At 38.4% G+C, this 14,405-nt stretch overlaps 1 protein-coding gene across 1 annotated transcript in view; it reads right to left on the bottom strand.

Moving 5' to 3' along the window:
- FBP2 (fructose-bisphosphatase 2) overlaps positions 1–12,740 on the bottom strand; it is a 59,664-nt gene extending 46,924 nt beyond the window's left edge. Inside the window, exons 1-2 of the mRNA XM_027874977.1 lie at positions 12,548–12,740; positions 2,361–2,523 (exon numbers count right to left, since the gene is read on the bottom strand). Of these exons, the coding sequence (XP_027730778.1) occupies positions 2,361–2,523; positions 12,548–12,717 (333 nt within the window). The 5' untranslated portion in view covers positions 12,718–12,740. The remainder of the gene's footprint in view (positions 1–2,360; positions 2,524–12,547) is intronic.
- Between the last annotated feature and the right edge of the window lie 1,665 nt (positions 12,741–14,405).

Below are 14,405 nucleotides of genomic sequence, written 5' to 3'. Positions count from 1 at the left end.
TCTCTCAGAAATCATGCCATTACATAATTAGGCAGAACTTTAGAGGCCATTCTAGTCCAACCTCTTCATTTTACAGATGTTGAAATAGAGGCTCCAAAAGAGGAAGTGACTTATCTGGGGTCATGGAGCTAATGAGCAGAAAGGCAGAGCTAAAACCTAGGTCTCTCCAATCTTAGATGCAGTGTTCCTTCCACTACATTATGCTGCCTTCAACCTGCTATTGTCTTGCTGAAAAAAGTTGCAGAATCTCAGAGTTGGAGAGTGCCCTAGAGGCCACCTGGTTCAACTAGTGCCCAACTTCAGAATCCCTCAACAGGTATGCCCAACCCCTTTTGGTATTCATGTCCCCTAGCTTTCAGAAAACCTTCACATACCCTCATTCAACATGAAAGGAAATGAATTCTAGAGTTCACCAAGCATATGCATATAAGAAATAAAACAGATTCATCAATTTTTCATAAAGAAAACTATTAAATGCATAACAAGATTTTTAATAAAACAAAGTTGTTAGAACAGTTAAACAAACTAGTGAGACACGTAATTCTTTTTCCTTTCAGTAGTTTTATTCAAAGTCCTCCTAAATCCTACTGCCTTCCATCTAAGATTGCCCCCCAATTTATTCTGTCTATACCTACTTTGTCCATAATTGTTTGTACATCATCTCTGCTTATAGACTGTGAGTTCTTTGAGAGCAGGGGTTTTCTTTTGCCTTTCTTTGTATCCCCAGTACTTATCAAGGTGCCTGACACATAGCAGGTTTTTAATAGATGCTTGTTACTTTGATACAACTTTTTCTTGGTATATTATTTGTACAGAGATATACACATATCACGTTTAGCCTCCAGTTCATTTCTTGCATTGGATTTGATTGGTAAGAGGACTGAGAATCATGAATCATGATTCATGGACATAAGTTGATAAAATAAATAGAATTAATGTCCTGTGAGTACATTTGGCAAGAACGAGATATGCTTCTCCAAGGCTGTGGCAAGATAAAGTATCCAAAGCAGAACACAATAACAGAGAATATGGGCCAGGGCAGAGAATAGTAGAACAATCACCTTTCATTTTCAGGACAATGCAACCTAAGGTTGAATTAGCTTTTTTAATCCATCATGTCACCCCTGTGTCATGTCACTAGCACCTGCCTAAGAGGGTTGTTATGAAGATCAAATGAGATAATATTTTTAAAGCACTTAGCGCAGTATCTGATACATAGTTGGTGCTTAATAAATACTTATTTCTCCCTTTTCTCCCTTACTAATGACTCATATTGAGGCTGTAGTCTGCTAACCCCAGCCTAATTTTTTTCATATAAACTTATCTTGCTATCCTCTCTCATTTTGTGTATTCAAAATTGATTTTTTTTAATCCAAGTGTTTACATTTGTCTCTATTAAATTTCACCTTCTTAGATTGAGCCCATTGATATAATATTTAGAGATCTTTTTTTTTTAGCTTGGCCCTCTGTCATCCACCCTGTAAACCACCCCTTCCCTTATCCTAGCCCAACCTCTTAGCTGGGGCAGAAGGAGAAAAAGTGAATGCTTGGCTCTAAGTAAAAGGGCAAAAAGACAGAGGAAGAAAGAGGAAAGGAAAGAATGTAAAATGAATCTATAACCTGGAGAAGTCTGCCTTTGATCACTTTTTGTTAAGGAAAACATTCTGACTTACAAAAACAAGCAGTTTGCTTTGGACTCCATGGGCTTCAGGGTATCCATGAACTTGGATGGGGAAAAAAAAAATGCATCTCTCTTTTCGCTGACCTCTAACTGAAGTCTGTCATTTCCTCCAGTTACGAATGTAGACAACAAATCATTATTCTGAGAAGGTGACCATAGGATTCACCAGACTGCCAGAGGGGTCTATGATATAAAAAAAGATACGGACTTTTCCCTCTCCTTCACCCCCCACTATAAAGAAATCTCAGGCCTCGGGAAAAACCTCATTGCAGTGTGTTTTGTTTGTACGTTTTGGGGGAAGGGGGAGAAGGTAACTAAACTTTCCCATATATTCCCGTATTCCACCCCCTCCCCCATGTTCTTTAACTAAGACTGATCTCTTGCCCCAACATCCCCAAATGCCTGTCCATAACAGGGCCACAAAGGCGTACGTACATATAGTCCTGTTTTACTGGTTCTCTTGTCACTCGGTGAGTAATAAAAGTTTCAGTAATCACCCCCATATAATTCCTGGATGAGTCGCAAGTTACCCAACACCATAGACTCATTGGTAAAGAACCGATTAAAAACAGAAAACAACAAACACAAAGACCAGTGTGATAGCACCATCTACTGGTAAACTGGAGAACACCATTCCAAACCCAGACAAGGAAAGATAAGAGTATTTGAATATACAAACCCTTTTCTCTTTATCTGTAATAATAGCTTCTTTATTCTCTTCTGAGACTAGGACACAGGTACTATAGGATGACTGGAGCATGTTAATAACCAGGGAATTGGATAATACATCTAACTTCTTGACTTCATCACCCGTCACGTTGAGAGTTCCTGCAATTCCATACCTAAGAAGATTGAAAACAAATGTAATTTAGGGATTCAATACATGATATCATGAAAAAGCACTCGCTTTGAAATCAAAGGACCAGACTTAGATTCACATCCTGTCCCTGATATTTCTACATTTGTGGCGCTTAATCTCTCTGGGCTCTATTGAAATTAAAAAAAAAAAGTTTGGACCCCCTTGCAAGGACAGAAAACTAGGGAGAAGAGAAAAGGGGAGGAGGGAGAAAGAAGGGATAAAAATCTTTACACAGTATTTCCACTGATATGGAAAAAAAAAACAAATGGAATAGAAAATAGGAAAATAAAGTTATTTTTAAAGAACATATTAAAGTATAAATTTAAGGAACATATCAAATTTAAATTACAATCATATAATGTATCATTATTAAATTTTATGTTGCAGTAAAAAATCATCAATTGCAACTTTTCTCTAATTTCAACACTCCTATAATGTAACATATTTAAAATTAACTACTCACAAAATAATTTTTGCTTTTGCTTTTTTCCCTAGAATGTCAAATTTTAAAATTTTAGAATTTTGACACAAAGTCTTATTTATCTAAAAATTAAGAGAAAAAACAAATATTTTAAAAGGAAAACTGTATTTTTTACAAAACATGTATATATAGGTCATTTAACCTCTTGTAATTACAGAATAATTAAAAATTTTTAAATTGCACAACAACTTCCCCAGGTTGAAACTTTATTCATAAAAAGCTACATTTAAAAAACAATTGATTCAGTAAAGTTGCAACTGCACAGGAGACTATATTAACATTCTACAAAAGTAAATGTTCATAGAGTCAAAACTACTCAGAAATGATCGGGGAATATATATATATATATGTATGTACATATATGTATATATGTTATGTATATACACATGCACTATATATATATAGTCATACATATGTATAATACGTAAACATACACACATACATAGGTACTTGTGTATAATGGGAAACTGGCCAATGAGAGCCCAGTTCTGAGAGCATGTGCAATAGTTTCCGCCTGGGGTCAACCTACATGGCAGTTTTAATGAACCTGGTTCTATGAGTATATGATGATGTACAATGAAGGTCTGCATATATGAGATTGTTGATCTTTCTCCCAGCAACCTTAATTTCAGCTTTTGATTCATCCAGCCTGGCATTTTGCATGATGTACTCTGCATATAAGTTAAATAAATAAGATGACAATATATAGCCTTGTCATACTCCTTTTTCAATCTTAAACCAATCACTTGTTCCATGTTCAATTTTAATTGTTGCTTCTTGGCCCATTTACAGGTTCCTCAAGAGACAAGTAAGATGATCTGGTACTCCCATCTCTTTGAGGACTTGCCGCATTTTGTTGTGATCCACACAGTGTAGCCAATGAAGCAGAACTAAATATTTTTCTGGAACTCCCTTGATTTTTCCATGATCTAGCAAATATTGGCAATTTGATCTCTGGTTCCTCTACCTCTTCAAAAACTAGCCTGCTCTCAGGCTTCTCAGAAGCCTAGCTCGCAGAATTTTAAGCATGACCTTGCTGGTGTGTGAAATGAGTGCAATCATTTGGTAATTTGAACATTCCTCAGCATTGCCTTTTTTTTTTTTTTTTTTTAGGATTGGGACACAAACCGATCTTTTCCAATCCAGTGGAATTAAGGTTGCTAGACAAAAAATACCAATCATCTCAGATATGCAGATGATACTACTCTGATGCAGAAAGTGAAAAAGAATTAAGAAGCCTCTTGATGAGGGAAAAAAAGGAGAGTATAAAAGCTGGCTTGAAGCTTATTATTAAAAAAACTAAGATCCTGCAACTGGTCTCATCACTTCCTGGTAAATAGAGGAAGAAGAAATGGAAGCAGTGTCAGACTTTATATTCTTGGGCTCAAAGATCACTGCGGATGGCAACTGTACCATGAAATTAAGACACTTGCTCCTTAAAAGCAAAGCTATGGTAGGTCTGAACAGCATACTTAAAAGCAGAAACATCACCTTGCTGACAAAGGTCTGTATAGTCAAAGCTATGGTTTTTCCAGTATTAATATATAGCTATGAAATTTGGACTATAAGACAAGCCAAACACTGTAGAGCTGACACTTTTGAATTGTGCTGCTGCAGAAGACTTTCGAGAGTCCCTTGGACGACAAGGAGGTCAAATCAGTCAATAACTGAAGAAAGTAATTCAGGCTATTCACTGGAAGGTCAAACACTGAAATTGAAGCTTAAATGCCTTAGCCACATAATGAGAAGACTCAATGGAAAAGGCCCTGATGTTGGGAAAGATTGAAGGCAAAAGGGAAAGGGGATGGCAGAGGATGAGATGGATAGATATAATAATGGAAACAATGAACATGAACGTGGACAGACTTTGAGAGATAATGGAGGTTAGAAGGCCCTGGAGTGCTATGGTCCATTGGGTCATGAAGAGTTGGACATGATTGAACGATTGAACAACATAATGGAGATCTCTGCTCTGTTCAGAGCCTGCACAAATATTCTGTGACTGTTTCCTATCTACTTACTAAGTGGTGAAGAAAGACCTTTTGACTGGCTAATGAACCAGAACTGAGTGTAGAAACAAGAAGCACAAATCAGGCAGATCAGGATCCCTCTTCATGGTGGCAATTATGGGGGGGGGGGGGGAATGTGTAAGCTTCTCGTAGGGAGAAAGAGGACTCCATTGCTTATCTCCCAACCCAGGCTTCTAGATAGCCTTGAACATACAGTATTGGTTTTCTGACTCTGTAGCGTTTAATTTTTTTCCCCTACTCTTAGGTAAATAAATGTAGGAAATGGAATGGACCAAGGCTACGGCCAAGTTTTAAAAGTTCAGAAGAACCACCAGAAGTGCAGGAACTCAAGTCCATAATAGAGTTTGTGCAGTAGAGCCCAGTGAGGAATACGGCATCAAGGAATGACCTGTGGGATCTATTCCAGAAGTGGATTTACCTGGCAGTCAAAACATTGGGTCCTTCAGCCTTGGGAGTGACTCATCCATAGCCACACCTGGAAGTGGTCTTGGTGGTGGAAATGTTTATAACAATCGCCTTAAGTTTGAGCCAGCTCTCCCAGAGATCAAGATGGTAAAGTGTTCTGGCTCAGGAGGACCATTTTTATACTTTGGTTCTTGCTATATCTTTTAGGTAAATATCTTTATAAAAGTTAATTGATATTAATAGGCATTGGTTATATTAAGGAGATATTGTCACTGGGTGATGGATTTTCGAAAAAACACTCTGGAATGGGGAACTCAAGTTGATAGCATTGAAAGACCCCCTATTGCCCCTTAGGGGCAGCACTAGAACCTTGAGATGGGGACCAATTACATTCCAGGTATTAGATGTGTAAGTGCATGTGTGGGTTAGAAGAATAAGTCCAATATATACTCATACACACACATATACACACACTCATATATATACACATGTATATAATACACTCATATATACATGTATATAACACACGCATGTGTGTTTCATGGGGCAGCTAGATGGCGCAATGGATAGAGTGATGGGCCTGGAGTCAGGAAGACTCATCTTCCTGAGTTCAAATTTGGCCTCAGATACTTAATAGCTGTGTGACCCTGGGCAAGCCACTTAACCCTATTTGCCTCAGTTTCTTCATCTGCAAAATGAGTTGGACAAGGAAATGGTAAACCACTCCTATGTCTTTGCCAAGAAAACCCCAAATGGAGTCACGAAGAGTCAGACATGATTGAAAAATGACTGAACAATAATATTATATATTTGTTAAGGATTACATTAAATGTAATTGCATTCTGTTCTTGAAGTGTAATTAGTACTTCTTTGGTAGATGAAAATATATTGGCTGATAGTAGATATAACTTTACATATCATTATTATTTTCTTTGAAATTCACTGATTTTACAATGGATGTCAAAAACAGTAGAGAAAAAATGACATTACTGTAAAAGATAAAAACATATGTGACACAACTGGGTCCTAGGCTCCCTTCTGGATCACACTGGGCCATAGCAGTTTGTACAGGTTTGCCCGTATCAGATCCGGGCCTCAGTTTCATCATCTGCAAAATGATGGGGTTAGACTAGATGACCTCTAAGGTCCTTTTGACCTCTAGTTCTAAGATTCCATGATCTACAAAACTTATTTTAAATAATAAACCTATTACATGTTAACAAAAATGCCATATTTTATTAAAAAAACATTTTCTAAAACAAAAATATTTAGTGATAAGTAATGTTGCTTTATACAATTTTTACAAATCTCTTTAATATCTGGCATAATAGAATTAATATAATTAGAATAGGATAATACAAATAGAGAATAGAAATAGAATAACAGAATAGAATAGCCAAATTTTTATATCTGCTTCTATATTAAATCTGTTGTTATCTGTTATTTTAGTTGAAGTATATGAAGAAAATTTGACCTCACCCAGATATATAGTTAGAAAAGAGAGGGGTATTTTAAAAGACAAATAATATCTTAGAATGATTATGAAAATAGTTTTGACCTTGTAGTGCCCCTAAAAGAATCTAGGGAACATTAGGAGATCCTCAGAGCATACATTGAGAACTGGTACTCTAGAAGGTCCACTCAATATGTGGGGAACCTTCCCCTAAACCCAGTTCTCTTTCCATTGAGCAGATCCTAATGGGGTATGTGAGTTGTCTGTATTTTTTATGAAACATTTTAAATACCTCAGTTTTTCAAGGTCTGCAATTTCTTCCATGTGGGGAGTACCTGTACTAAATTCAGATTGAAACTCCCACTGTAACATAGGAGGTAGTCTTTATCAATTTTCATAGTGGAAAAAATCGCTTCCTTTGCAGTCTACCTGATGATAAGCCTTTCCAAATTTAACTAGACTGGTCTTCAGCAGACATAGTCCACCATCACTGGACACCTACTTGAAATCTTTCCAGTGATCAGAGTTTGCAATTTGATAAAAGATTTTGAAAACCCAGGTGACCTCCTCACAGGCAAGGCACTAGAATAGGATACATGTGTCTATATAGGTATATATACACATATATATTTTTATTTTATTTTATTGATGCCTTTTGATAACTATTTCAATAGAACCAGTTTTCTTCTTATGTATTTTATTTTATGCATTTAAAAACTGAGAAGGGGTCCATAGGCTTCACCAGACCACCAAAGGGGCCCATGAAACAAAAAAGGTTAACCCTTCCTGCTTTTCTGCTCAGTAGATGTGGATTTCTTTCTCCAAACCTGCACTTAGCCCTTTGGAACTTCCTTATTCTTCCTTTGTATCTTAGGTGTCCTTTCCCTTTCCACTGTTCTTAAATCCATCAAGAGCCTTATAAGAGAATCATCTAGAAAGCCCAGCATTGACCCAAGTTAAGGGAAACATTTTAGAAAGCGACATTTTGGGAGCTCAAATCACCACCTCCAATTGAGGTCCATTGGGTCTAAGGTGGCGGGATAGTAAATTTACATTGAGACCTGACCTCTAATCCTCAGTCTGGGAGGTATCAAAAATGATCAGAATGGGGATGGTGGGGTTTGAGATGCACTAGTAAAAGTATCATCCTTCTCCACATTGGACCCACAATGAATACTTCCTTCTACCCTTGAACCTGTTCGCTGCTCTTAAATTGAGAGTGGAAGGGAGAGGAAGTGGGGAGGACCCCCTTGTAAATACCATTCCTCTCTGCCTTGAGCATACTGGGAACTCTGAATCCTTTGCATAATGAACATCCCTTTCTGTGCCAAGGTTCTAATAGCATTTGGACACAGGTGTTAGCTCTGTCAGCCTCCAGGGCCAATAACTGGAGTCTCTGTTGAAAATGGACAATGTATCCACAGTGTCATTATGTTTTCCCAGAACATGCAAAGTGCTAAAATAAATGTGTCTCTAACATTACAACACCACAATAAAAAAAAAGACTTCCTGCTTTAAGAGAACATTAAATTTCATATAACAATACCAAGACTATCTTGCTTACTTGTGTCTCCTGAATTTGTCTTCTTTGTATTTTTAATATCTCATTGACACTTTTCTTCTTTTCTTAAAATCATTATCACTACCCACTAATCCAATATACCTTCCAAACTGAAGCTCTCCATTATCACAATAAGTGTAAGTCAAGCAAATCAAAATCACACATTGGCTATGTCTGAAAATATAAGTCTCATTATGTGCCTGCAGTCCATCATCTTTCTGCCCAGAGATGGGGAGTATGGTTATCCATCGGTCTAATAAATCTAGGGCAGCAATTGACCAGTGTTCTTAAGTCTTGCACAAATGTTTTCCTTTACAAAGTTGCAGCACTCATTATCTCTCCCCCGCCCCCATCCAATCCCTCCTCTTTTCCTAATTTTGCTGTGATTATGTAGGACACCACCATTCTCTTAAGCATCCAGGCTCACAACCTACGTGTCACCCTCAACTCCTCATTCTCACTCACCCCACATATAGGATCTCTTGTCAACTCCAATTGTTTCTTCCTTTCCCACATCACTCGTATACATCGTATTACCTCTGACACAGTTGCATCTCTGGTACAGGTCCTCATCACCTAACATCTGGACTTTTATAATAGGTGTCTATTGGTCTCTCTACCTCGGGTCTCTCCCCACCCCAATCCATCCTCCATTCAGCTGCCAAAGTGATCTTGCTAAAGTTGAGATCTGACTATGTCAATCCCCTACTTCATAAATGCCAGTGGCTACTTGTTACCCTGGGCAGCTAGGTAGCTCAGTGGATAGAATGCTGGGTCTGGAGTCAGGAAGACCTGAGTTCAAATCCTGCCTGAGACACTTAGTAGTTGTATGACCCTGGACAAGTCACTTAACCCTCCTTGCCTCAGTTTTCTCCTCTGTAAGATGAACTGGAGAAGAAAACAGCAAACCACTCCAGTATCTTTGCCAAGAAAACCCCAAATGAGGTCACAAAGAGTCAGACACAACTGAACAACAATAACAATATCTATTACTCTAGGATCAATTATAAAATCATCTGTTTGATTTTTGAAACCCTTAATAACATGTCCCCTTTTTCTCTTTTGAGTCTTTTAATACTTTTCTCCCTACCACATGCTTTACAATCCTCACTGCTTCAAACTTACATGGCACTCCATCACTCAACTCCATAACCTCCACTGGCTGGTCCCCATACCTGCAGTAACTCTCCCTCCTCACCTGCACCTCCTGATCTCCTTCAAGACTTTGCTCAAATCCTCTCTTCTATTAGAGACCTTTTCCTGTCCCCCCTCTCTTCCCATCTCCCCACTCCCATTAGTTCTAGCCTTCTGAGGTTATTCCCGATTTATGCCACATATCTTGTATGTACGTAGTTTTTCGCCCCCATTAGAGTATAAGCTTGACAAAGGTACTGTTTTTTACCTTTCTTTCTATCCCCAGTATTTCTGTGTAATGTATACTGTGTAGTATATCCCTAGTAAGTGTCTGGCACATAATAAATGCCTAATAAATACTAGGGGCTGGTAGGTGGTGGCAGTAGACAGAACTGGAGAAGGAAATGGCAAATCACTCCAATATCTTTGCCAAGAAAACCCCATAAAGGGTCTCAGAGAATAGGACATAACTGAACAACAACAGATAAATGTTGCCTGACTTGACTTTTCCTCTTGATTTCTACCTAGGTCTATAAATCAAAGGTTGACCTGAAGTTACAGGTAGTTATTTTAAACCAGAATATACTGATTTGCTATAGGCTAGTAATAGTGACATGAAAAGCTACTCTTTGAGTAGCAAAGAAACAAAACTTGAGAAAGCCCAAGGCTGGTTTCCATAGGTTATGCTTGCCACCTGCTGGTTGGATATCATCATAGATTAACTGACTGTAAGCAGATTTCTTCAATTCCAGGTGAGATCAAGGTTTACACAAATTCCAAGCCAACTCCTTCAAACCAAATAAGCAGAAGCCTTTTGTTAGGACCCGAACACCCAAAGAACAGTGCCTAACATGGCACCTTACACAGATACTCAGTAAATATTCACTGAGTGATAATGAAATTAAGAGAAGTAATCAGCAAGGCAAAAGTGGAAAATATGGGAAATCACTCATTTCCATAGCTCTTTAAGGTTGATGAAGGTTTTTCCTCATTAAAACTCTGTGACTTGGCATTTCAAAGTATTATTATCCCCATTATGCAGGTATGTGAAATTGAGCCTGAAAAGTGAAATGACTCCTTCAGGGTCAAGTGGTTAATGAGAAGTCAAGTGTTAAAGCCAAAATTACAACACAACTTTCCTGATTCCCAGACTGTGCACTCTTTCCATAATGGAAGGCTATCTTTTAGCAGTTTGGTCCTTTGTATAGGTTGGCACATTTGTATTAATAAACAGAAAATTCAAATAGAAAACATAAGATTGTCATTTCTTTTAACCAAACACCTGGACTGAAGTCATCCTGTAGTTTTATAATTTGCTACAGTCAGCATTTGATATTAAAGTAGAAGGGATGGAAAGAAAGAAGAAGGAAGATCTTTTAATGACTCTCTTTGAATTCCATCCCACCTACTAATGTTGTTCAACACATACCCTACACTTTCTGCTATAGCTGTAGAAAATTTAAAAATAAGAAAAGGATGGAGATTGGAGAAGGAAATGAGACAACAAATCTGCTTGTGATATGAGTCAAGTGAAGTTAAAGAGAATGACAGAAGAAAGAAATCTTGAAAAATTAATTTGTGAATAACTTCATAAATTCCTTTTGCTGAATCTATTAGTCTTTGAAGGTAGTGACAGGGCACCATATTTGTGTAGGATCACATGTAATCATGTCTACCACATAGCCTGTTTTATCCAATCTGAAAATCCACCTGTGCAAATGCACGTAAAAAAAAAAAAATTCCAGCCTGCTAATATAAATGTAAATATTTACATTAGAAGCAAAATAATGGTCAGTGGTTATTGACATGTATTTTTCTTTCCTATTACTTTATTGGAAGATAAATTCTTAAACAGTATATGGAAAAGTCCATTTGCATATTTATTTGGATTTATTTTGGTAGGTGACCTGTGATTCATTTGTACAAAGCAGTGGTTCTCAAACTTTTTGGTCTCCAGACTCCTTTGAATTCTTTTTGTTTGTTTGTTTGTTTGTTTTTTGGGTTTTTTTAAGGCAATTGGGGTTAAGTGACTTGCCCAGGGTCACATAGCTAGTAAGTGTCAAGTGTTTGGTCTGAGGCCGAATTTGAACTCAGGAGCTCCTAACTTCAGGGCCGGTGCTCTATCTACTGTGCCACCTAGCTGCCCCTCCTTTACATTCTTATAAGAGATTTTGTTTACATAGATTATACTTATTGATAATTATTGTTTTAGAAAATAAAAGTACATTATATTTTTTTTTGACCTTTTGGTGAGGCAATCCGGGTTAAGTGACTTGCCCAGGGTCACACAGCCAGTAAGTGTCATGTGTCTGAGGCTGGATTTGAACTCAGATCTTCCTGATTCCAGGGCCAGAGCTCTATCCACTGAGCCACCTAGCTGCCCTTAGGACATTATATTATTATAAAAATAGTTTTGACCTTCCAGACTCCTTGAAAAGGACTCGGGATCACCCTACCAGAGGTCCTGGACCAGACTTTGAAAACCACTAGTTTAAGGAATTCCTAGTGGGGAACACCCCACTGCCAATGTAGATTGACAACTCTTCTGAAAGATTGACAACTTAGAGTTGCCAGCATGGGACACAGAGAGATTAATGTATTTAGCAAGGATCATATAGCCAGTGTGTGTAAGGGGTGACTTAGACTCAGGTCTTCCTTACTTTGAGGCCACTACTTTACCCTGCTTTAAAATAAAGGTTAAAAAAAAAAGGATGTCCCAAAAGTCTTCGTGCAATTTTAAGCTTTAATGTATATTAATATTTTTAAAAGACTTCTTTATTTGCGTCTTGCTTGTTTACAACTAATTTTAAGTATTTATGTTTTGTGCTCAATGAATCATTTCTTAAGGAAAAAAAAACAAACATTCCCCATGAGACCTTTTATTTTATAGTCTTGTCACAGCCTAACCCCCACCCCAGCCTTCATTTTTGAATTAGTACTCACAGATGGGCGAGGCCTGCCTTCCTCACAGCTGAAGAGATGGCCTTGATGGCTGTCAGCATGGAGTTCAATAGCTGGGTGAGCTCTCCTGTCCCTTTAGCTTGTCGACCCTTCTCCATGACAAATCTGGTGAGGGTGTTCATATCTGTTTCGAAGGGGCTTCTGTCTGTCATTTTGCCCAAGAGATCTCAAATGATCCTCGTCTCAGGGCAAGAAATTCTTCTGTTCTTTCGATGGCTGAGTCTCACGGTTGACTGTATAATCCTAAGGATAAACATGTACTGGCTATGCCAGCATTTTCAAGAGAAGCCATGTGATGTAAATACCTTGGAATAGGCCTCGGGGAAATGCTTTTTGGAATCTCTAATCCTGGACATCTGCCAAGCCACACAAGCAAGTCACAGAAGAGTACTGCTATCCAGCTTCTATCTCTGTCCCTGTCTCTCTCTTTCCTCCTCACCTCTCACCCACTCCCATCAAGAAGGGCAGAGTTTCTTTGGGCTCTTTGCTTCAACTTCTGCAGTCAATGTACAATATGGGTATTGAGTATGGGACAGTCTTTATTTCTCCCCATAGAGAATGTATAATATTCAAAGGAGCCCATGAACAAACACAGAAACATATAGCCTGCAAATAACCTATCAACTCCCTCTATAAGGGAATTGGCATTTTTATTGGGATAACCCTCTGTTATGACCAGTAGTATTATGTTAGAGGCTAAGTGGTACAGTTGGATAGAGTGTTGAACTTGGAGGCCGGACAGACCTGAGTTTGAATCCTGTCTCAAATACTTATTAGCTGTGTGACCCTGGGCAAGTCACTTAAGCCTCTCCTAGCCTCAGTTTTCTCACCTGTAAAATGGGAATAATGCTATCACCCGCCTTGCAGGTGCTTTATAAACCTTAAAGTGTTATATAATGCTATTTATTATTTTTATTACATAATCTCTCCAAGAGTTTTAATATCATCCTGTGGTCTAGATTGGGGCTTAAAATTTTTCCACTCACAACCCCTTTTTGCATTTTGGCAGCATTCAGCATTGCATGGCCTGAGAGCGTGCACACTGCAAAGTGCGCGTGCTGTGTGTTCAGAACCAAGGCTGCAGTGAAGTTGCCAATTCAATACTGGCAAGAAACACCTTGGATTTATTACACATTTGATTTTTTTTTTTTTTGATGAGGCAATTGGGGTTAAGTGACTTGCCCAAGGTCAGACAGCTAGTGAGTATTATGTGTCTGAGACCAGATTTGAACTCAGTTCCTCCTGACTCCAGAGCCTGTGCTCTATTCACTGTGCCACCTAGCTGCCCCTACACATTTGATTTTTAATTAATTTTTGGTCATCGCATATTCAGAAACTTCCTACTGTTGCCAAATTTTTTGTGACGCCATGTGGGGTTGTGACCTACAGTTTAAGAAGCACTAGCTAGATTTACCCAGGAATTGGAGCTTGATAAACAAATAGACCCCATCCCATCAGACTGGCACCCCAATGTCCAAGTACTTGCTTCCTAACTAAGACACTATCCCAGAACCATGTGGACTGTTCACTTCTCAGGAAATCTCTCTCTGAAGTACAGTGCTTAAACTCTCGAACTCAGAAACTACTGGAACTTGGAGTTACTTGTGAGGCAGCTACCAAAACTGATACTGCCCAGGAGAACTCTATTCTCTGGCTAGACCAGGGGTGGGGAACCTGCGGCCTTCTAGGACCTTAAATGCGGCCTTTTGACTGAATCCAAATTTTACAGAATTTGGATTCAGTCAAAACGCTGCACTTAAGGTCCTAGAAGGCCACAAGGATTTGTTCTATAAAATTTGGATTCAGTCAAAAGGCTGTACTTAAGGACCTGGAAGGCCAC

The sequence above is a fragment of the Vombatus ursinus genome, unplaced genomic scaffold (genome assembly GCF_900497805.2).
Source record: "Vombatus ursinus unplaced genomic scaffold, bare-nosed wombat genome assembly UNPS02014807.1, whole genome shotgun sequence".
Lineage (NCBI taxonomy): Eukaryota > Metazoa > Chordata > Mammalia > Diprotodontia > Vombatidae > Vombatus > Vombatus ursinus.
The sequence above is the reverse complement of the archived record's forward strand: the minus strand, read 5'-3'. Positions and strand labels throughout refer to the sequence as shown.